The 24302-nt window shown below is 38.4% G+C and overlaps 2 protein-coding genes across 4 annotated transcripts; one reads left to right on the top strand and one right to left on the bottom strand.

Moving 5' to 3' along the window:
• Window positions 1-1854: 1854 nt before the first annotated feature.
• Window positions 1855-8360, bottom strand: isl2a (ISL LIM homeobox 2a). Of its 2 annotated transcripts, none has more exons than XM_066669653.1 (6): window positions 8303-8360; window positions 7465-7654; window positions 6417-6679; window positions 4678-4964; window positions 3680-3847; window positions 1855-2454 (listed from the first exon to the last, which is right to left on the bottom strand). In XM_066669653.1, exons 1-6 carry the CDS (start codon window positions 8358-8360, stop codon window positions 2338-2340), a joined length of 1083 nt encoding a protein of 360 aa, XP_066525750.1. In that variant the 3' UTR covers window positions 1855-2337. The 2 variants fall into 2 exon arrangements, with proteins under 2 accessions (XP_066525750.1, XP_066525751.1); XM_066669654.1 differs by having other exon boundaries at window positions 4678-4961.
• Window positions 8361-11759: 3399 nt separating this feature from the next.
• On the top strand, window positions 11760-24240 carry etfa (electron transfer flavoprotein subunit alpha). 2 transcript variants are annotated; one of them, XR_010802169.1, is made up of 13 exons: window positions 11760-11902; window positions 14235-14384; window positions 14497-14578; window positions 15036-15118; window positions 18085-18184; window positions 18756-18866; window positions 19091-19192; window positions 19480-19548; window positions 19688-19770; window positions 21758-21823; window positions 22061-22127; window positions 22403-22483; window positions 23692-24240. XR_010802169.1 is itself a non-coding variant. In XM_066667701.1 (12 exons), the coding sequence occupies exons 1-12, from the start codon at window positions 11864-11866 to the stop codon at window positions 23725-23727; spliced, it is 1002 nt and encodes a 333-aa protein (XP_066523798.1). In that variant the 5' UTR covers window positions 11760-11863; the 3' UTR covers window positions 23728-24238. The 2 variants fall into 2 exon arrangements, 1 of the variants encoding a protein (XP_066523798.1); XM_066667701.1 differs by lacking the exon at window positions 22061-22127 and having other exon boundaries at window positions 23692-24238.
• The last annotated feature ends 62 nt before the right edge of the window (window positions 24241-24302 follow it).

Below are 24302 nucleotides of genomic sequence, written 5' to 3'. Positions count from 1 at the left end.
TCGGAATGAAAATAAAGCCTGGGGGAGCTCAGAACAGACCCTTCAACACACACACACACACACACACACACACAGGAGAAGGGGTGACTATGTGATGCCAGGAGCAGATAAGAGGCTGCTGGTCCACACATCACTTAACAAGACAAACTAACCCAGACAAACCCGATCGCAAGCTGAAATCAGCGTCCGCACTCGGACACATCCGGCAATGGTAGTTGCCTGATCCCCGCTGTGGAAAAGGAGTGTTAAACCGAACTCTTCCCTCTCCTCCGCCTGTCGGTTTATGGCTGTTTGGCTCAGGGCCAGTCCAGCGGCAGCCCAGCACAGTTTCACAACAGACAACAGAGACCGGCGACCAAACACGAGCATCACTTTCCTCTGACAGTGAGACCAGAGAAGACTCTCGACCCTGAGATCTTTTTATAGCCCACATACAGGAGAGAAACAGCGTGCAGAGATTTAAACAAATAATAAATAAAATTACCCAAATTCAACCAACGCAAAAACCTTCTGCCAATTCCATACTGGTCCAATTGCAACCAAATGAAAAATCCTAAACACCCTTGGTCACGTCGCACATTTGGTTCATTTTCTAAGTGAAAATAGGTTACATCCCATAATAAACTTTAAGATGTTTCTTTGTATTTTCAACGATAAATCCTATGTACCCCTAGCATGAAATTTAAAATGTCGTCTTTTGCACATGCTGCACTGTTCCCAATATTATAAATGTAGCAAATCATGTAAATTGAAATGTGCCGAGGTCTCGTCCTTTAAATGTTATGTTGTTGTTTTATGTTCTGTTATCATTTAACTGTTTGTGCAATGCCATGTAAAATACAAAATATTAAAATACACAATTTTTCCTTCCTTTAAATCGTAGTCTGATATGTGAATATGGCTTGGAAAAATTATATTAACCAATAATATTACGGTTTTGAAAGGCTGTTTGCATCATCCAATCAAATATGGACTGATTAAATCATACACCGCCTACATTACTTCCCTATTAAATGTCATTTCACTTAAGATGTGTTCGAAATGGCTCCCTGCTCACTATTCCCTACATTAATCACTATACATCAGAGAGTACTGGCATAGAGAAACGAATCGAGAAGCGAAGCGAACTGTTTCAGACACTACTTCAAGCGGGTTTTGTGCAGTGCATACAATGCAATGTATTATGGGTAAATCCGCTAGGGAACATCCATTGTACACTACTTAGCATACTGCAGTGAACTGTGGGATTGTTTGAGTGCGCTGTAAATTGTGCACTATGTTTTCAGACAGAAATTCAGAATGGCGGACCCCAAAATAGTGCACTAGGGTACAGTTTCGGACACAGCATTAGAAAGTAAAATGATTTTAATTTCAGGTTGAATCTAAACCAAAATGGCACTGGGGTCAACGAACAACACATAGGACTGTAATTCCAACTTACATTCTCCATAAGCGGAGCAAAACCTCGTTTGTTTTAAATAGTAAACCTTGTATTAAAAGAAAGCGTAGAGTGATATCATCAGAGCAGAGTGAAATCCATCATGAGCCCACACTCAAGGGGTTATTCACTGCGGTTCGCCATCTTGGGCCTGGCTCTTGTAGTGTGTGTGTGCTGTGGCTGTTTACCTATATGTTCCAACTCCTGCAAAGAGCCTTTGAACACATTTCAAAGATGTAGATATCTCTGCATGCAAAGTTCCACAGACATGAACATGAACACTTAACATAGTTTATTAAGATCATTTCATAATTCTCGCGCGGACGATTAGGTCCTGACAATAAATAACAATAACTTACGTTTTTTTTTCTTTCGAGAAGTTCAACACAATCTGTCCTCCATCCGTCAAGGTAAATTTTTACATAATTGCTATTTTACATAGCAGTTTTTGTTTAGTTTGTATGTTTCTCTACATAGTCTTGGGAGATCATGCGCAGTAAGACAGAGGTGCGTGTGGTGGTCTCAGCGGGTGAGGGCAGTGGGAGGTGGATGACACAGCTACATTCTGTCAGCCGTGAAGGAATACTGGTAAGACATTGTTTTGTTTGTTTGTTTTGTTTTGTTTTTCTTTGTTTGTTTGTTACAAAAAAAAGAAAGGAAAAAAAACTTGTTGACAATGGCTCAACTTGTTCATAATCCTTGGGTCGTCTTGGTCTGTATCCTTGTTGGTCGTCAGTGTGTGAAATTGTACTTCACTCCGTGTCTTCAGCGTTAGATCCACGGTGTCTGTATGTACGAGTGTTAAGGTGTTTGTAATCCCTCTGTCCGCTCGGGGCTCATGCAGGGGTTTCTTGATAGCGCTGTGCATGCTGGGAGAGGTGGGCTCGCGCTCGAAGTGTTCACGTTTCCACGGGGCTGGCCACCATGCTGGTGGGAGTATCCGGCAACTGAGAGGAGAGAGAAGTCACATCACTGCCCGAAGAGTTCCCCAGAGAGCCCGACTCAGAGAACGACACCTACACCACCACACAGACAGAAAAACATCAGCTTTCTGTTCACTTCAGATTCTACAAATATCTTCATACCATGGACGAATCACTAAGGTTCCTATAAGTAGCTGAACAGTTACAAAACCTCTGTAGATCAATTAATTATAGGATATATTATGAATGAATGAGACCATGAATGACTAAAGTAAACACTACTACACAGATACAATTTTATATATATATAAGTTACACATTACTCTAAAACAGTGCTACAGGATGTAAGTATGTATTGACAGTCTACAGATTAGGACTCCGAGCGTCCACTCTGGGGTAAGAACATTATGATAGTATATTATACTAAAAAGTATATATAGCTGTATATATTTTTGCAAAGTAAACGATAAATTGAGATGGAGATATACCAGTACCACTGGCCCTAATCCCACACCTTCTCAGATTAAAAATATACTTAAAAGGGTTTGATCCAGTTCAACATCATATCAACAGCAAATATATGGTTTGTAACAGAGTATCGACACGGAATCTCACCAGGTAACTGACGTTTTCCACTATTGGAGCTGCTACATTGCTTAAATCGGTTGGTCTTGAGCTTATTTGATGGATATTTATATGTATGTGTGAGGAGTTTAGCACGCATGCTTTGCCCGAAAATTCACAGTTTGTGTCTGTTAGTTTATTTTTTGTTGAAATATAGATAGATGTGCTAATGTGTTCTTCCACTGGGGTAGATTTGTCTAGACCTGTAACGTGCGGTGATGTATGATGTAACAAAATACAGTGAAGCATACGGTAATATGGGGCAAGCATATCATTGCTCCTGAATGAAAAGGTCATGTGGTTTTTATTCACTTTAAAACTAGAAATAATTTTGTAATGTAATTACAATTTAAGCGGGGTTTTTTCCAGTTTACACAGTGACTGAAATAGGAAAACAACAGTTTATCTACATTCCCTGGTGTCCCAAAAAACTGAATCTACATAACCTCTCAGGACCCCTCTGAGTATTCAGGCAACGACATTAAACGTGTTTGTTATTTCGATGTAAAATTCTTGATAGAGGCAGCTGTCAGAAATCAGAAACTCTTTTCATGGTCTAGAAACAACAGACTTAAGAACACAGCTCTCCAGAAATAACGTGGATATACGAACGTCTTTGACTGAGTGGACAAAATTTTCCAGAGTTCCAAAGTGTTTACGCTAAGTATTGGTCTGCCGTGGTTGTTTTTCTCACCAGCTGCTGGAATGCCGGCTGCTCCAGGTCGCTCTGCAGAGCAAACTCACTGAGAGCTTTCCATGGCGGCTGGTAGGTCTGCACCTCCACAGGATTGCCCTGCACCGTGTTGTCGTGTCTGATCGGACTGCCCGCTACTAATGGCGTCCCCGTCAGTCCTTGAAGATTCTGCGTGGATGGAAAAGAGATTCAATAAAACGTGATTTACAGCACTTTTATAATCAGAGGTCAGTACTAATTCATTTACAGCGGTTAAGAAATAATTCACATTTTTAGGATATTTCTTAGGAAGCATCTTTTTCTATCTATCCGGTAGATGAGGGGAAAAATCCAGCATTTCTTCATATCTAAAAAAATCCACAAGCGTTCTTTGGAAGGCTTTAAGAATCTATTTTTGAGAATCTCTTGCAAATAAACAAAACGATCACTGGTGTTCATAGAACACAGAGCCAGCTCCGGGCCCCAGTTTATTACATTATAGTAGGTGTTTGGGATTTGAATAGTTTGGGATTATTTGAATTGTGAAAAACAGAAAATGCAAGCAATGTCTAAAAGAGGACTCTAGAGAAAATATTATATATTTAATTTTTTTAAATTGTATCATTTATTACTTATTTTAATAAAGATCAAGGCAAGTCTCCGGCAGTTTTAAAACTATAAACGGAATACAATCATAATAAAACTTCCTCTGGTGCTGGGAAATGAATAACGTCTACAAAAACCATAAAATAAATATTATCTAAATGTACAGTGAAATAATTTTATATGTTTTTTTATTTGTTTTGATTTATATTTACACACACATATATATATATATATAAACATGCAAAATAATTCCACTATTCTTTTAGATAATTTTGCTTTTTCGGTGACTATTTTCACTATTACATTATTTGCATTTAGCCAATGTTTTCCAAATTTCAGTTTTATTTTAAATTAATCCGTGCTTGATAGTTCTCTCGATGCTGACGTTTGCAGACGTAGAAAGTGAACCTAACCGTTTTGTCGCTGTGCTGCTGCTGCTGGAGCTGTTTCATGAGCATGGATCTTTTCTTGTCCTTGCAGCGCTTGTTCTGGAACCAGACACGGATGACCCGCGGGCTGAGGCCGGTCATCTCCACCAGCTGCTCCTTCATGAGCGCGTCGGGCCGCGGGTTGGCGTTGTAGCAGGTCCGCAGCGTGTGCAGCTGTTTTTCGTTCAGCACCGTACGCACGCGGGTTGTCTTCTCCGACTGTTTGTGCACGTGGTTCCGGTGAGGAGGCTGCCGCACCGCAACTGGCTCTGCTCATACACACACATTTCATATTCAGTAACACTGAGCCCATCCAATACAGCCTAAACACAGCCAGCACTGGCTTAATACAAATCTGACTCAGTTTACAAGTTCGCGGAAGCAAATTTTTCTATAAACTATAGAAATCAGTTTATCACCGTCACAAAACAACCCAGCCGAATCAAACACAACATTTCAGCATTCGGCCCTGAGCACAGCAACGAAAACAACAACAACAAAAAAGGACAACAAAAAAATAGTCAAACTGAGGTTCTTTAAAATAAGACTCAAAGTTTCATTCAAACAAGAATCAAAGTTTCAAAGTTAGAACACTCTTTCCAAACTATATATATATATAGTTATCATATCATATCAACTATTACCAAAATCCAACTAAAATACAAACTAAATAATTATAATGTAATAATCTACGATAATAATCAAAGTTTATGCCGCTAATTATATACAGCTAAGTTATAGCACAAGGCGACAATCCACGGTCAGTTAAACTACAAAAACACACCGCATGTTTTACCGATCATAATGTAGCCGTGTCAAACTAAATTGCACAGCAACATTTCTGTATTTCTATGAATATATCAGCAGATTTGGTACCGCGTCACTATCCAGCCTTTATAATGCCATTAAGTGAAACACTGAAGCAGCAAAGAATCCGCTTGTTTCAGATATTTTGCACTGAACAGTATTTACACATTTACTACAGAATTCGGTTCAAAATCAAGTCAAATCACTAAACTCAACAATAGCAGAAGTGTTCGGCTCTGGAGGAACCGAGCTCCAGCTCCAGTGCTCACACATGCTTTACAGACTCTTTATTAATATTTCTACCATATTTTATCACACAACCCTTTTACAACACGTGCACAAAGCCTTTACAAAACAGGTTACACAACCCATATGTTTGTCCTGCGTTTATATTATTTTTTACATATTGGTAAAAACTAAAAAAGAAAGAAAAAAACTTTATTAATGACGAGAGCATGTTTTTATTAGAAATAACGTAAATAACACATATTGCTTTAATTCCTAACAATGCTATTAGTATTTCATATTTTACTCAACGACAACTAGAATAAAAACGATTAACGTTCTGTTGTTGTTGTTGTTAAGATGATGATGATGGTGATATTTATGTACTTATGTACGTATATTTATGTACTTTCACATGTACAGTAATTACAATAGAACAAATTTTTTAATTATGAGTGTAACAACTCAAATGTGCAATACTCATACTGCTGTATACAGTATATCCGTATTTATTATTATAGATGTGTACATATTTGTAAAAAATTCCTTTTGTGTTAAATTTTTATTAGAGTGTTTATTCTTTTACAACTGGCTGCTACTGTAATAACTGCAATTTCCCCCTGGGATCAATAAAGTATTTCTGATTCTGATTCTGATTCTGATAATGATGGTGAGTGAGGGCGTTTGCTGACCTGTCATGTGTAAAGCTCTGGCGGAGTGTATGTTCGGGGGGCTCAGTGGGCTACCCGCCGATCCTCTGTCCATCAGCAGGCCATGGTCCGCGCGGCAGAGCAGCTCGTCCTCCCGCAGAGAGAACTCGTCCCCCGGCAGCAGGTGTCTACTACACACTGAGCACCTGAAACACTCCATATGATAAACATGATCCCGAGCCCTCATCACCAGCTCACTGCTGCAGAACCCGCTGTTACACTTCGAGCACTTGATTCCGAACAACCTGCAGAAACACACGGCACAGGGAGGTCAATACACTCTGTAAAATACAACATTAATATTAAAATGTAGAATGATATTAAACATGATAATAATAGTAGTAGTAGTAGTTGTTGTTGTAGTATTAAACAGGCAAAAATAAACACATAACATCAAAAATAATAATGTCATCATCAAAAAATAAATATTTGTGTTAACAGTCATAACCTTCATATAGTATTTTAACACATAATAGCACGGTTTCTTTGGCAGAACCCACAACAACGAAATGTTAATATAGAACATGTCAATCTGTAATTACAGTTGGCAGAAAATGGTGTACGATTTATTTAGCACACAAAAAAATATTGAATTGATGTAGGTTTTGTGAAGGTTTATAGAATCAAGTGCACATCTGGGTTTTCATCAAATAGATGATTTGCATTTGTATTTAGCAGACACTCTTATCCAGAGCGACTCAGACATTTAACCAGGGAGTTAATGAGAGTTAGATCTGTGTTAATTGGAGCGTTCGCGTTTCTAAATTAAAAGAAATGTCTTTAGCAAAGAACCATATTTAAATGCTGTAATTCCGAAACTACTGCTTCCAAAATGCACCGTAAACCGTGTAGAGTCAGGGTTATATTCCTCTGCGGCGCACGGTTTGTATGAAGAGAACTTCACACAGAAAAGTTTCCTGGAGCTCATTTTCTCATATTCTGTAATCTCCAGTCAACTGGTGTGAAAGAGGCCCGCGGATCAATGTGACATATCCGGGGTCTTGAGATGATTGCTGTAAGCCCCTCGTACCGTACGTAGTCTCGTTTGCAGTAGGTCTTTCCGTCTCGGACGAAGCACGTGCACGTCTCGTCCAGGTACTGACTGCATTCGGCGCACTTGAGGCAGGCCGCGTGCCACTCCAGATCCGGGGACACTCTCAGGATGTACTGGTCATGGATTTGACTCCCACAGCCCACACACATGGCGATTCCCGACTTCTCTGCGTGGGACGCACGGGTTAGAGACAGCACAGCACCTGCACCTCACCTCAGCTCACCTCCACATACACACACACACACAACAAACACACGCGCGCGTGCGCGCCCGTGCACACACACACACACACACACACACACACCCTTACATTCTCCCTCAAACCCTCCACACAGGCAACTTGGAGCACTCATATCACACCCTACATTTTTCTTGGACTCTATTAAGCTATTTGTTTACACTGCAAAACTGCCTACAAAAATGAATAAACAAAGATCAATACAAATATGTGGACTGTTTCCCCTCTCTTTTAGACATTTAAAATGTTGCAGCCGATTTGTTCCAAAACAATATTACTGTAAAAAAATTTAAATGGTCACCAAAATGTCTCAATGTGACAAGAAACCAAATAACTACGTTCAATGCTCTTTGAATGCAACATGGGTTCATTCAGAGTTGTGTTGTTAGAACTCAGTAAAACTAGTTCATGTTCTTGTTAATACACGAAGAGACCTTTTAAAGTTTCAGTTAACCAACCATTTTACAGCTTTTGGTTAAAATGGCCTTATAGCGTCCGAAGCATAAATCTAACTATAGCGCGTACGGAAAGAAGCACGTCCACTTGTAAAGAATATTTGACGAGCAGAACACTTACTTTTTGAATGATCCCCCATATCACCCAAGAAAGAAGAGTGCAGCAGAATATCCACCATACAGGACAGCTCTCGCGCTCGAACCACACTGGGAGAGCTTCTGCGCGGGTCTGAGTTAGTGCTAGTGTATGTGTGTGTGTGTGTGTGTATGTGTGTGTGTGTATGTGATGTGGGTGTGTGCACCGTCCCGCGCGCACTGAGAACCTGGAGCCGATGAGCGGGGAGCGCTGGAGGGAAGAGAGGGCGACCCACACGCCGCGTGACGTCATACGCACGCTGGGACCCCGAGGAGGGGCAAAGGGGCAATTTGCAAATACACAGCCTCCACAGGGGCCGTTTTATATATATATATATATAATTATTATTATTATTTGTGTGTGTCAATATCGTTGGTTACTGCATGTAGGAACCTCAGTTTATGTAAAAAGTGTGGCAGTAAATAATGCACTCCACCAATATTCAACAATATAAAAATCCATGCCAGAGGAAATCACACTCTTCCCACCACTCTAAAGGAGAGGACTCAGGGAAATGCCCAGCATGAATCTCTGAAACGTAGTAAAATACATTTGCCAATGGTATTTAAAGCACAAACTTAACGTAACGATTTTTTTCCTTTCAAACTTTGCAGTTCCTGTGTTCTGTAGTAGAGCCCCCTGCTGGACACACCGTGCAATTACACGCCAGAGATCAGACTTCACACCTTATTCACCGTTTCCACTACGTTCCTGCCGTTATTCCTATCAGCAGAAAAGGTGCCATGAGAGTTACACTGACTTTCTAAATAACATTATTTTTATTATTATTATTATTTTTTATTATTATTATTATTATTTATTGTTGTTGTTCTTGGTGGTGGTGGTGGTGTTAATATTTCTGACCAAATGACCAGGTTTTTTTCCTGGTCTTTTTACTTTGTTGTTTTTGAACAGAACTCGTATTCTCCTATACAGTGAAATAGTGATGCTTGGTATTGACTTGGTTAAACCGTGTTCAGTCCACACTGCATATGTGGTGCATTTTATTAATGTGGAACCGGGAGCGTGTTTGAATGTTTTTCTTCATTAAACCGCCAAGTTGTGTAGATATTTTTATACGCCGTAGCCACCACTTTAACATTCATATATGTCTGAGAGCATTCTGTTTAAAATCATTGTTTCTTGTGGTCTGTCATGTTTACTATTTCTACATTTTCCCTCCAGCACTGACCGGTGAATTATTTGCGCTTCAGGATTTGAGCTGTAGAGAGTTAGTTAACTGTGTGCGTGTAGCCTAGAGTTTCCTGATTTATTTGTACTGATTATTTATTCAAGATGTTTCCAGAACGGGCAGAAGGTCGCTCCTCCTTCAGCTGCTCTTCAATGTGACCTTTAACACTGACCCCAACTCACATCACAGATCAATTCAATACGCAGGAAGACTGCAAATCACTGTAAATCTATTAAATACCCTTTCGTTTATTTCTTTATAATTCTGCACGCCTGGTAACACACAATCAGTAAAAAGCGAAGGAATTAATGACTGAACATCTCAGACTGAAAGATCTGAAAGAGAGAGAGAGAGAGAGAGAGAGAGAGAAGCTGATAATCCAGTCGTATTCACTCAGATCTTTACGTCTCTCCCGCCTCTGAATTTAATTCTGATGCAGTGTTGTCGTTGGTACTGAGAAGATGTTGTTTAGTTTGTTTGTTGATCCGTGGTCCGTCAGCGGGAGTTCGAGCCCCAGAACAGAGTCAGGGAGAACGTTACGCTCCGGACAATGCGACTAAAACATTACTCTCAAAACAATCACTGCATCACAGACCGAACATCAGATTATTACAATTAGAACATCACAGTCTACATTTACAGTGGTTTGTTTAACAGTTCGTTTTCTCATAAATCTGAATAATATTTAAGTGTAATTACCTACAGTTAAAACTGAAATATTGACCCGATTTTAAAATAGAGAATGGAGTAAAAAAATTATATATATATATGTATGTTTGTGTATGTGTGTGTGTGTGTGTGTGTGTGTGAGAGAGAGAGAGAGAGAGAGAGAGAGAGAGAGAGAGAGAGAGAGAGAGAGAGAGAGATAGAGATAGAGATATTATGTGATTTCAGAATGTTAAAAAGAACTTGGAACATTTTTTCTTTCTTATAACGGCAGTAATGTATGAAACAACATGGTGTGATGTAGATGGGTTATGTTTGGGTTAAAATGATCACGGATATTAGATTTGTCTACTCGTGTATTAGAATATCCGAACTCTGTACTGTGGCATTTTAAAGCAGATACTGTCAATAAAGCGGCTGCTAACGCCCATAAAACCTAATTCATTGTGGTCCTGCTCAGGGAAAATTATTTACAGCTGGTGGTCTCAAAGCTTCCCATTTATAGTTTACATACAATGTAAAATAAATACTGAAGCAGCATGTAATTTCGAGTATATATATATATATACACACAATAATATATAATACGAAATTATATATTATATATATATATAAGTGGAAAATTCCTTCATTTTCTGTAACCAATTATTTTATCTGGGTCGCGGCGGGTCCGGTGCAATACCCTCAAATAGGCGCAAAGAACGTCAGTCCATCACTCACTCACTCACTCGCACACACACACACACACACACACACACACATCACTCCTCATGAACAGTAAGTGAACCCGCAAAACCTTGGAGCTCTGTGACAGAGACACTTCATGCAGTGCCACCGTATTAAACCTGTAAGGAAATATATATATATTCCTGTAGCATGAATGAATTTTACATTTTTACATCAGTGTCATGAAATCATGCGCATCAAGCAGTGTATTTGTTGTAAGGTTAAAGTCGTTGAGTAAAAAACACATAACCTAAAATCTAATATCTGTTCTTCAAAAAAAAAAAATTATATATATATATATATATATATATATATATATAACCATGACAACAACATCAATAATAATAATTACTAATCCCAAATCAGCTTAAATCTAACTCTGCACATTTACCGTCATTCGAGCAGATCTATGATTGCACATAGCCTAATCTCTTCTCTTGCTCCTCCAAATCTCTCCCTCAGCTTGAAAACCCCGCCCCACAAGTTCATAGATTGGTTCCTTATGTTTATGACGTTAATAACCGTTGGCTGTTTGAATTTGCCTTTGGACCATTGTATTTAAATGTGTTTTCAGAGAAGAAATGCACTCTGTTAACAGTGTAAATCACTTAAATTTCGCTGGAGCGGGTCTTTATGAGGTGATAAATAATGGTCCCTATGTCACCATCACTGTCAACAACTCTGTGTAGGTAAATTCCTCTGGAATTGAGAATTTCTTTCAAACTACTCTAAATGACTTTGTTTAATGGTTTAATTTAGCTTATTTCTTGTAAATATTTTGAGAATCTAGTTTTATCTGAAAGTAGTAATGTAAAGGTAGGCTGACTGACTGAGCCAAAGCTGAGCTGCTCTGTCGCGATGGGCGTTTTTTTGAATTCTCGTGGCTGTGAGTGGAGTCTCGCGAGAGATTTCGGCGCACAGTAACAGGGCAAAGTGGAGGAGCTGCGGCTGCCGGACGAAACATGCTGAGAGCCGTCAACAGGACAAACCTCAGGACTCTGGTAAGGTCCACACTCCTCCAGTGTTTGTAACTGAACGTTTCGCTCTGAGCGGAGAAGAGGTCCGACCACGGCCGCTGAGAACAGAGGAAGCAGGGCAGTGTTTACAGCAGTGAGACAAACACCAGTGTTAATTAGTGCTAACTAACATTACCGACAGACTATTAACAAACAGCCACCGAGGCCAGTTCAGTTCACCTTCACCACACTCCTGGCCTCGGGTTCATTTGAGCTTATGTGGTTTTGTTATTAGATAAAGTTAAAATTGCCTATTAAAAAGGAGAGCGACGTGGCTACATGCTAACAGTGAATAGTTAGCTAGCTCCCGTTCAGTGTTACTAAACCACCATGGTCTAATTCCATAACCACATTACACATATTTATTTGATTTAGTTGTGTTTGCTTTTTGCCTGCTTTGAATACAGCCCTCGCCCTGTGTTTGCAATATTTTTTAAGGGATTACACCATCTGGTTTGTCTGTTTTTCTGTGAAGCTAGTTAGCCGTTAGCCATGTCTCAAGGTTATGTAGTTAATGAACACCGTATTACGACAGTGAGTACACACACTGTGCTGAAGACCCCACTTTTTTCAAAATCTATACATTTCTTACATTGTTATCTTGTCCGTGGGTTGTCTTGAATACCCTGTATATCATCAGTGAAATAAGCAGTCGCGAGACGATTGAACATTTCAACTTTGAAACCTACGTGTTTCACAAATGGGCACGTTTAGACAGTCAGAGTTGATCTATATTTAATAAGCCTAAGAAACCAAACTAGTGTTTTTTTAACCTGCAGGCCAATGGCGGAGTGGTGGTTTGAGATATAGATTGCATTGCATTTGTGCGTACTTTTAAACTATTGCATTCAAATCATTGGGAGACACCCCCCTGTAAATGACATGGAAACACACAGTTGCATTAAATATAGTTGGGTTTTAGGGGTTTAATTAATGACCAGAGGAATTGTAAACTGTTCTCAAGGGATTAATACTCAGCATGGCGATATGGACAAAAATGCTATCACCATGATTATTTTTCTCTTATTCCTTCTAGCAACTTTAAATTCACTAGATTTCAGTAGATATATGTACATTTACATTTTGAATATTCTGCCCAGATTGTGAAATAAATGACAACTGTAACACAACTGTCTACCATAAAAATAGTGATCAGGGTATATTCTTAAATCTAAATATATAATGTTAAAAATAAATCTCTCCACAGTCCAGTGGGCTGGTGCACAGCCATTTACACCCCCATTAGCTGTAAATTAACAAATTATGTTCAAGTGATCTGTCAGGAGACTGTTTGATTATCTTTGTCTGTTTTTATGTTGTTTTTAGCTGATGCAGATTTTTTGGTTAACTTTTTTCCTACTCGAGTTGAATCACAGTGACTCCAGTGTGTGCAGCTTTTCCAGTTACAAACACTTTAATGATCTTCTTTATCATGTAGCACTGTAGGCTCATAAGCTAAAGCAGATGACTCCACTGCTGATAAATGCACCAGTTATTCACACATTATTCAAAAATCAGTCTGCTCCACTATATTTCTGCACTTGTTTGGGACAGTGCATATTCTGATGTAAAAACTGCTGCACTGGTGAGTTGACCAGTCCTTTTATCCAAAGTTCCTTCATGATACATATTGCTATGGTTTTATCACACAGGCTTACCTTAAAGGGACTATGAAAGATAACAAGTACATTAGCATATTCATTTGGGCATCTTGAGCTCTCAACCCACAAACTAAATGAATACAACCCAGGCAGTTATTTTATTTTATTTTATTGTGCCCTGCTTATTTTTGAAAGCATGCGATTAAATGAATTGTTCTGATTTTGTGCTGCCAAAATTTACCTGCCTCCTCATCTGATCCTCTCCAATCACAGTGCTGGACCACCGTTGTTGTGAGAATACAGACAAGGTTAAAATCATCAAGCATGGGGAAATAAGAGTAGTCATTAAATATGGCAAAAACAAGAACAGTGAAGAAAGAACTAAGTGAAAATGATTGAAACCTAGAGTTTCTGCCCCTTGCACCTAACCTTTGGGCACTGTACGATTGAAATAAACAGGTGCTGAAACTGGCCTTTCTAAACTGGGTTGTTCAGACAGGGTAAAAAGTGCCGTGTTGCTTGATACAAATCCATATTAGACATATCGAAATTAGTTTTATTTGGACTGAATGAACCACAGATATTTGCTCCCTGAATCGATAATATTGTTTGTCTTTTATAGATGTGGTAGTAGGTCCATGTCCATTTGTTAGTGCACTTCTAGCTGTTGTAGTTTATGATTATTGTGTATATAATCTCATTTATTTTACCCCCAGTCAGGACTAATCCAGAGGTTCCAGAGCACTCTGGTTGTTGCAGAACACAACAATGATACTTTGACACCAATCACACTCAATGCTATCACAGCAGCCAGCAAACTTGGTGGTGAGGTGTCCTGTCTGGTTGCTGGAACCAGCTGTGCTAAGGTACAGAGACTATATAAGAGATCTTGCTGTTATTAGTATATGATATAAGAATAAATTTAGTCTCACTTACTGATTATATGCTGTTAAAATGTTTTAATGTTTTTGTGGCTAGGTAGCGGAGCAACTTTCTCAAGTTAAGGGAGTGAAGAAGGTACTGATTGCTCAGCATGATGCCTACAAAGGATCATTACCAGGTAAATGTCTATAAAGCTTAAAGGGGTGTATAGTAATGTGGTGTTTTTTAATGTCTAAGACCTATGCATTTCTGATGTAGTTTTCTAATTTGTGTCACAAATAAAAAAAAAAATAAACCCATCCAACAAACTTAATAGAGCAAATTTTGCTGTGCAGTCTTTGTAATGCAGATTTAATTAAGCAATGATATGTTAATTATGCAGTACCTCAGACTGTGAATTATCAGTGGACATATGCAGATTTTTAGTATGTTAAAGCACTTTGATGGAGTCTTTGCTTTTATCATTTTGATAGTTTGTTGTAGTGGAAATAACCCAAAACATGTAAAGTTACAGTAACGCAGTTCATCCATTTATTTAGTTTATTATAATCAATTATGGCACTTTCATGGGATTTGTTTTTGAGTGTTTGATCAGTGTTCTCTGATATAAAATACTTCAATATTTGTGTCCACAGAGGAGTTGACACCTCTCATTTTGGCAACCCAGCAACAGTTTAATTTCACGCACATCTGTGCTGGAGCATCTGCATTTGGAAAGGTAAGTTTACTAGTCTTGGAAGAAATATAACATTTTCTAAGCTAAGCTGTAGTAGTTTAAAATTAAAAGGAGCTCTTGCAGTAAACAACAGTGAATAATGAGTCGTTTTTATGTGTTAACCTACCTTGAGGTTTTACTTATTTAATTGTTGTAAATTACTTTCACTCATGAAGCAGATCTTTTGTCTGTATTAAAGTTTCTGTCCAATCATTATAATTATGCACGGGGGCAGCTGTGGCCTTGAGTTAGAGAAGCCTGAGACTGGAGGGTCATCGGTTCAATTCCAGGGACCGGCAAGGAAAATTTTTTTCTCGGCTGTAGTGCCCTTGAGCAAGGCACCTAACCCCCAAACTGCTCCCTTGGCGCTGAGGTGGTTGGCAGCCCCCTGCCTCTAGTTTTTGTGAAGAATTGCTCACTAGTGTGTGTTTACTACCATGGATGGGTCAAATGCAGAGAAGTAATTTCCCTAAGGGGATGAATACAGGAACATCATCATCATCATTGTTTTCTTCTACTCCTACTTCTTCTAACATTTAACTATACATTTTGGGTGAAATCTGGAATGATGTGGCATAGAAGGAATGACGTAGGCTTTTTCCTAAGAGATGTTTTTTAACAGTTATTTTTGGATATTGAAACTTATGGCACTTTTCTTTTGCATATTTTTTTTTTCTTTCGTTGCATGTCAGCATCTCGCTAGAGTTTTCAGTCTGCTCTGCTAGGTTTACATTTTATGTTTACCTACTCAGCTCGTTTGGAACTGCGCACAAGCAAGTACCAAACAAATACCAGTTCCAGGTACCAGATTTGCCTAGTAGAAGAAAAAAAAATATCAATGCTCTGTAGGTACCATGCAGTGTAAAATATCAAAGGGCCAATCAGAGTTGTAAATATAGTTCTATCACCGGTTTTGGTACAGTGATTGGTTACTGCCTTTTTTTAAATGTTTTTTTTCACCAGTCATTCTAGACAAAAGGCAGGAATCTTATACATTTTTTTGGTTTAATATGAGGACAGTGTTCTCAAAGCTAACAGATTTCTCAAGTTGATCATGGAGCTGTACCTATGCTCACTTTGAGACACACTCTCTTTGCTTATCATTCTTATTTTTTCCTTTTGGTTTACTTTTGAGTCAGATGAATATTGACCTACATTACAGTAAAATGTGAAACATTTACATGTGTAAATAAATAAATCTAAATTTATATAAATGTTAACCTAAACATAACAAAACACATTATAGCATCAAGGGTGGCACGGTGGCGCAGCAGGTAGTGTCGCAGTCACACAGCTCCAGGGGCCTGGAGGTTGTGGGTTCGATTCCCGCTCCGGGTGACTGTCTGTGAGGAGTTGGTGTGTTCTCCCCGTGTCCGCGTGGGTTTCCTCCGGGTGCTCCGGTTTCCTCCTTAAATCCTCCATAAATCTAAAATTATATAGAGTCCAAAAACACACGTGGCGACTCGAAAGTGTCCGTAGGTGTGAGTGTGTGAGTGAATGTGTGTCTGTTGCCCTGTGAAGGACTGGCGTCCCCTCCAGGGTGTATTCCCGCCTTGCGCCCAATGATTCCAGGTAGGCTCTGGACCCCCCGCGACCCTAAATTGGATAAGCGGTTACAGATAATGGATGGATAGATGGATTATAGCATCAGGGTCTTTTCTTCTTCCAGACAGGATGTTTGTATTCTGTCTGAAGTCCAAGATCACTTAAGTTTTTAGACACTACAGATAATGTTGTGCAGACAATAGCAGAAACTCTAACAGTAACAGATGTTAACTGGAGGGGAAAACTAATGAAACAGATCCAATCCTACAAATTTAAATCCTCACATTGCATGATGTTAGCTGTGTGTTTCTTCCTGTGAGATTAGTAGGGTCTGTGAAAAGTTGAAGCAGGATGGAAATATATTGGGTCAGTATCAGAAAAGATGTTTAGTATGTTTATTTAAGAGACAGAGCTACATACAGAAAAGTGCCAAGAGTGGTGTAATATGGTTTAAATAAAAGAATAAAAAATAAAAGTAGATATTTATGAACGAAGAGACAGGATTTCTATCCTAATCAAGTCCAAATGAGAATCACTTCCATGTCCAATGATACAAGAAGCACAAAATAGTATATACATTTAGGAGAGTAGCGTAATAATAGGTATATATTATTAATCAAAGTTTTTTGTTCTCAATATTATCAGTATATTTATACCATGTCTAATTTCAAAGCATTCCTTTTTTTTTAGTTTTCTTTAATGTTATTGATTTTTATTTATTTCCAGGTAGAGGTAAATTAATAGGGAACTGGACTATATGCAGAATGTAGCATTTGCTTTCAGCAGTTTTTGCTATTCTTAATGATTGCTTTTATGATTGCTACGAAGTAGAAAAGAGAAATGAATCATCTTTGACAGTCTTTAGCTCATGTTGTCTAGGGCATCTTACTTTTGCTTGAGAAGTCTGTCTAGAATAAGTGAAGCCCACTCCACATTATATGCACGGCTATTTGTCATTCTGTAGCTAAAGTGTCAGCCAGCAGAACTAATGGTATTTAAATTCAATTGTAATACATTTAACAGTATCTTGTGTAGCATAACCCCAGACCAAATAGATGTATTAGTCTCAAATTCCCTACTACCTAGATGTATTTCATATGATGGATTCTTAAGTGGTGGATTTGGTTTCATTATGTCACTATATAAAACACTTGAATTACGATTATTTTTTTTTTTTTTTAAATCTCTCCCAGACAGATATTTGTATTCTATCCAAAGTTCAAGATCACTGAAGGTTTTAGACACTTGAGATAAATGTAAGAATGTCAGAAACGGAATGAATTGTTATACTACAAAAGCATGTCTGAGTATTTATTGTAGATAATCTTACATTTGACATTTTAATGAACAGATGCAGCTGTTTTCAATGTGTTTTAGTCTATATGGATCCTTTGATGATGCTTAATTTAGGTTTTCTTGTCCAGAATCTTCTTCCCAGAGTGGCTGCCAAGCTGGATGTTGCTCCTATTTCAGACATCATTGAGGTCAAATCCCCTGATACATTTGTAAGGCCTATTTATGCAGGTAACTATACAGTTTCATCACAGCACTTTTTCAATTTAAATGTTGAACCAACAGATCCTCACATTGAACATTCCCAGGACTGTGCTTATGATTTATGGCTGTTGGATGGGCATTCAAAAATTACTCTCACTCCCTTGTATTTAATATTTTTCATTGAGAATCAGGATTTTTAAGAGGGTGGCTTTTTGACCAGAATTGCCATAATTATGTCCCAAAAGCCTCTTTGCAAATGTGCATTCATAATGGCATGCTGTAAATATGTCCAGATTATTTTAATCACTTTATCTTTGGCAAGCATTCTATGGTTGAAATGTATTCAGGCACATTTTCATATTTCAAGTCAATTATTCACATGATTCATTTAGAGCATCTCTTTGCTTCTGGTTTAATTATTGTAATTATTTTGAAATGGCTTTGATAAGGACCGTTGCTTGAGTTGACATAACATTTAATATTATCACTCGCTTATTCACAAAAACAGTTTTATCCTATTCACCATTTGCATGTCTTCAGGAAAATCTTGGTCTTAAAATGTGTGAATGACATTTCACAAATCCGTTGTTTGCTGTAGGCAATGCCCTCAGCACTGTCAAGTGCAATGAGAAGATCAAGGTCTTCACAGTGAGAGGGACAGCATTTGAAGCTGCTGCTAAAGAGGGTGGAAGTGCTACTTCAGAACAAGGTACCTGGCCCAGTCTTTGTTACTTTTAATACTATTTAACAATCTGAACCTTTTGTTCTGATGTTTTTAAATATAGTATTTAGATGTGTAGATTTCAGCTGCAAATTTTAATATGGGTTTTGACTGAAAGTTGATTTTAAAGGGTTGTATATAACGTAGGGAATGTTAAAATAATATCAGTTTACATTTTTTACTTATGTGTCCTGATGTGCCTGATTTTGCAGTGTCTCCAGCTTCCCCTGCTGGGATTTCTGAATGGGTAGAACAGAATCTGACCAAGAGTGACCGTCCTGAGCTAACCAGTGCCAAAGTGGTTGTGTCTGGAGGTATGAGGTTTCTCTTAAACCAAATGTATGGTGATGGTCAGTGATGAAAAATTTGCACGTTGAGCCGTAAGATGTGTGTTGCATTAGGTTCTTATATCTTTAGATATCTTGAAAAATTAAAAGTGTGTCATGATGGTCATTGTTGCTCGTAATTTATAAAACCATATCTCTGCTGTGAGCAGGGCTGATCAATGGGGTGAAAAGCATGCCAGTATTGATTTGACGAGTCATAATTTTGTCAATAATGTTATACTATATGCCCATCTTCTTTCTATCTGTCATAACAGGCAGAGGTCTGAAGAGTGGTGAAAACTTCAAGCTGCTTTATGACCTTGCTGACAAGTTAAATGCTGCTGGTAAGGAGTAATATACATCTATATATTTTTTTTCACTAAGGTTTAGGGAATGTAAATCAAAATGTTTAGATATGACAGAATTCTAATCTTTACTACATACTGCATGGGCATATACTGAATGTAACTGTTATTCTGTAAGTTGGTGCTTCCAGAGCTGCTGTGGATGCTGGCTACGTCCCCAATGACATGCAGGTTGGACAGACAGGAAAGATTGTGGCTCCTGTAAGTAACGCTGCTTTTTGCAAACGAAGCCCAACTATGGGTACCCTCATAGTCCGATCTAATTCTAGCTCCTAATGTTCATATGAACTGTTTATAAACAGGGAAGATAATTCACCCAAAGTCCATAAGAAGTCATTATACTTTATATCCATTGCCCTTTCTAAAGTATTTGATAAATGGCTCCAAGTTTGAAGCAAACAGTCTTTTTTGTAGTCTGATAAAGATGGATCCTTGTTGCCCTTTAAAAAGGTTAATTTTCCATTATCCAGTCCGAGTGGGACCTCCCAACTGTCATTATCCACACATTAGAGGAGCTTGGAGCTGCTGTAATGTAGTTAATGGCACATTCAGACTCCTAAATGATTTACCAGCGCCATTAGTGGAGCAGACCGCTGTGAATGTCTGCCCTGAGCTCAAATCAGGCAAAGCAGATCCAAACCTAATTCTCCAAATGTTTTGACAAGCTTGTCAGACGCTCCATGACTATTATGTATTCGTAATCATCATGAAGGAATCTGAAGATTTTAAATCTCGTGCATAAACGGAAATTAAATGAAGCTTATTTATTTAAGTATTCTTTATGGTTCACTGAGAATTGGGAATGGTTAATATTAATATTTGACTTCGGGCATTGTTTTGATGAGGAAAATGTAATCTTTTGTTTTCTGTTAACCTGCTGTCAAGTTTGCAGAAGATAGAATTTCTGGAATTATGTAGTAGTAAATGACCAGGTGCAGTTCCTTTCATTGAGCAGAAAAAAAGCTTGTAACTGTTGTTACAATATGTGCTTTTTTTCTTGACCAAGGCTAAGGATTAATCCTCAGAAAGCAGTTTAAAAATATTTGAGTTTTCAGAAATACTCGTGAAAATGTACAAAATCACCCTTTTCCTGAAACCTATTGCTCTCTATATCCACCCAGAGATATTTGTGTGCTGTGGCCTGGGTTGGAGTAAAACAGCATCTGTGTTGGTCTGGCACTCTTACAGTAATATGTGGCCTGGCTTTTAGGACTTAGGCTGCCTATGTGTTCACAAATTGATGCTGTGCTCCTGGGAGAGTACGGCAGCCACATTAAACAGCACTAAAATATTCATAGGGCAGTGCATTAAGCTGAGAGCCTGTGCTGGGCTCCTCCCCAGAGGAAAGCCTTGGTGAAGGAGGGGAGAAGAGTGGTGTGGGCTTCACCACGCTACACCCTCCTAAGCACTCTTCTTTTGAGGGATTACTTGGGTAAGCGGCTCTGGCTTTTGAAAAAGTTAGGCAGGGATGACTATAAAGCAATCCTCAGTGGGACTGAGGTTGAGTGTCATTGTCTGGTCAGTCATCAGTGGTTGCCAGTGGCCAGCACTAAACACTTCTCTACAGATTGTTTCTGTGGTGTGTAAACTAGGGGTTCAAAATAGTTTAACATTTGAAAATATTCTTGTCATATTAGAATGCACAATAAAATGTAAGACAGATTTTATATTTAAGAGGTTGAATTTAAATTGATCTATCTTTGTAAGGTCTAATTGCAGGCGAAAGCCTCATTTATTTTCTGCATGTGAACAGCACATTTGTACCTGCCATATTGGTGCCTGAGGCATCAACCAATTAGGGAAGAGCTCAGCGGAGCACTGAAAGCATATTAAACAAGTGCTTCTGTTTTCAACTGCTACAATTAACAGATAAAAAGATGTTTAAATTGAACGCCCTTTTCAGTATTTCTACAGCTACTTGTTCATTGGTAAAATGAAATAATTTTGGAGCACTAGAATACAGCAGTATGCCACTAAAGGCCATGAATTGCAATCATTTTAAGAGATGATATTGCACATGACACAAGTGTCATACTTGATTGTGGCTTAATCAATTGCAGTTCATAATTTGAGATACCTATTTAATAATAATAATATGTTGGACCAATTTATTGGGAATGCAGCTGCTTAATTTTTGTTTATGCTGTACTGCTCCAGATTTTAATCCTATTAATAATTCTGTCCACAGGAGCTATACATTGCAGTTGGCATTTCTGGAGCCATTCAACATCTTGCTGGAATGAAGGATAGTAAGGTAGGGTAAAGGTTTCTAAAGTGCAAATGCATTTTATTTGGTGATACTTTTATCTAATAATTAAGTCATGGGTAACATCCACAGTTGCCATGCCAACAGTCATTTCTGGAGTTTCCAGATGTGTCAGTTTGACTTTGACTTGAGTGCATTCTGTGTTCAAATGAAAAGTTTTGAATGTGATCTGGAATAGCTTTTTACCAGCATGTATTATTCAAATGCATTTTTCTGCTTCTTCAGTGTCTTGTCAATGCAGTTCTTTGTGCCACAACTTCAGTATCCACCAGACCATCCGCATATTCTCCATGTAATATCTGACTCATTTCCATATGCTCCCTTAATGGTCACATGCTGGAATCTTTCTGTTCATTAATTGTTTCATGAATACTGTAAGGTGGAAGGAGTAGTGTTCTCCAGCTGTCATCATAGTTTGTAACCGCAGGAATCAGGGAATTAGAAATACTTGTTTTAATGAGTAAAATAGACTTAAAAATAAATTTTCTTTCTCTCAAATGTTTCTTTAATAGATATTTTGGTTTTGTTGGAAAATCCCTACCAACATTTCTGCTCGTGTCTTTCTAGACTATTGTTGCAATCAACAAAGATCCTGAGGCCCCAATCTTCCAGGTTGCAGATTATGGCTTGGTAGCTGACCTGTTCAAGGCAAGTTATAAACAGTATTTTATATATATTTTTTTTTAATGATAGAGTCTGAAGTTTTAAGAATCGAGTTGGCATGTTCTTTAACTCTTTTAAAAACATCTTTAGCATTACATACTGTCTCTGGAATTACGCATTTGTATAAATATTTGTTCTGGCCTACTGTACATGTCAGTATCACACTCAGACACCCAGTGACCAACTGTGGGATAAGGCCATGTTTATCTAGCAGCTAGGTATCTAGGTTACTCTCAATTCGGAAGGGTCAGGAATAACAGAAATGGCAGAAAAAAAATGACTGGAGAAATTAAAGTCAGCGCTTACCCTGATAAATTTTGCAGCACACATTATTCCAGCTAATGGAAACGTACTTCTGCTGAATTATTGAGCTCCTGCATTAATCAGAAGAGAGTCCAGGTCTGAACTAGAGCCTGTGTTAGTAAAAGAGGGTTATATACAGCACACACACATTTTTTTTTTCTCTACACACCAGAAAAGTAACTGATAGTTGTCGCAAGTGTGTGAGGTGTAGGCTTTCACCTTTATTTTCATTGCCCCTTTGCCAATCCTTTACATGGACCACTGCCTTTTGTAGTTTTTGAGTGGCATACACACACTAAGTGCCAGAGGGTTGCCACACAGTCCAGCACCTGTCTGTTGTTGGTGTTTAGCGCCTGTAAGCCTAGCAGCATTTATTTCCTTGTGTTGACCCTGTCATTCATGTTTTATTTAGCATGTGTGGTGCTTGGCGCAGGTGTGCGAGTAAACTCTGTAAAAGTGATTGGTAATGATAGACAGCTGAGCTGAAGTTGCTCTCAGATCAACTTACATGTGATCACTCCTCAAATAACTGATTAAAATGGATGGGCTTTCTCTCCTTCCTTAAACTGAAAAGTGATCTGGGGGACATATTCGGGTGATGATATAGTTTTTCATCTGCTTTGCATCACACAAAACCTGTGCTTTGACCTCCTGGCATAGGTACATGCCATTCAGGCCGTTGAGAAACTTGGCTCTAAAAGATGATGTACAAACTGATGTCTGTGGTTTCTTTTGTTGTAGCTTTTGTAGTTTACGCGATACATGTTGTTTTTCACAGGAAAACAACTCTGTTCCTCATATCTTAACAGAATAAAAATGATTGAACCATGTGTTGAAATGTGATCTGGTGATTAAACACCTAAATGTGCCATTTTCCTGTGACCCTATAGGCTGTTCCTGAGATGACAGAAGCGCTGAACAAGTGACACTCATCACTCTCATTCTAGCCTGGAAGGCTTGGATAATCGTGCTGCAATAGCTAATATATTTGCCTTAAGAAAGTTCTGTAGAAGGTATGGAGACCAGTTGTAAATCAGAACTCATGTATTTCATCAAGCACACGCCAGGCCTTTCTGTTTTCAACAAAGCATTCAGTCCGCGTGAAAAAAAATTGTTAATAAGTGCGAGTATTTACACCAGCTCAAATCTACCAGTAACATTTGCTGTTGGCTTTCATTAAAAGTCAAACTGTACTACATTAATGTATTTGCACTTAAGTATGCAGAACGAAACAGCTCATGTAATAAATGTCAATTGTCATCTGCTGTTTCATATGTATTTTCTAAAACAATTTGGTGAAAGAGAAACATGAATTGTTTTACTGAAATGTTTTCAGTATTTGGGCGACTTGGCCTACAGTAGCATTACAACATGTTTGCAAAAATTGGTTTTGTAGAAAGCTGTAAATTTAATGTCTAGGCTTTCATGATCTGGCCTATATAATGAATTACAATAAATAAAATTCTGTTTGCAAAACAGTCTGTCCTAATCATGTTTTCTG

This window comes from Hoplias malabaricus, chromosome 4, assembly GCF_029633855.1.
Source record: "Hoplias malabaricus isolate fHopMal1 chromosome 4, fHopMal1.hap1, whole genome shotgun sequence".
Classification (NCBI taxonomy): domain Eukaryota; kingdom Metazoa; phylum Chordata; class Actinopteri; order Characiformes; family Erythrinidae; genus Hoplias; species Hoplias malabaricus.
The sequence above is the reverse complement of the archived record's forward strand: the minus strand, read 5'-3'. Positions and strand labels throughout refer to the sequence as shown.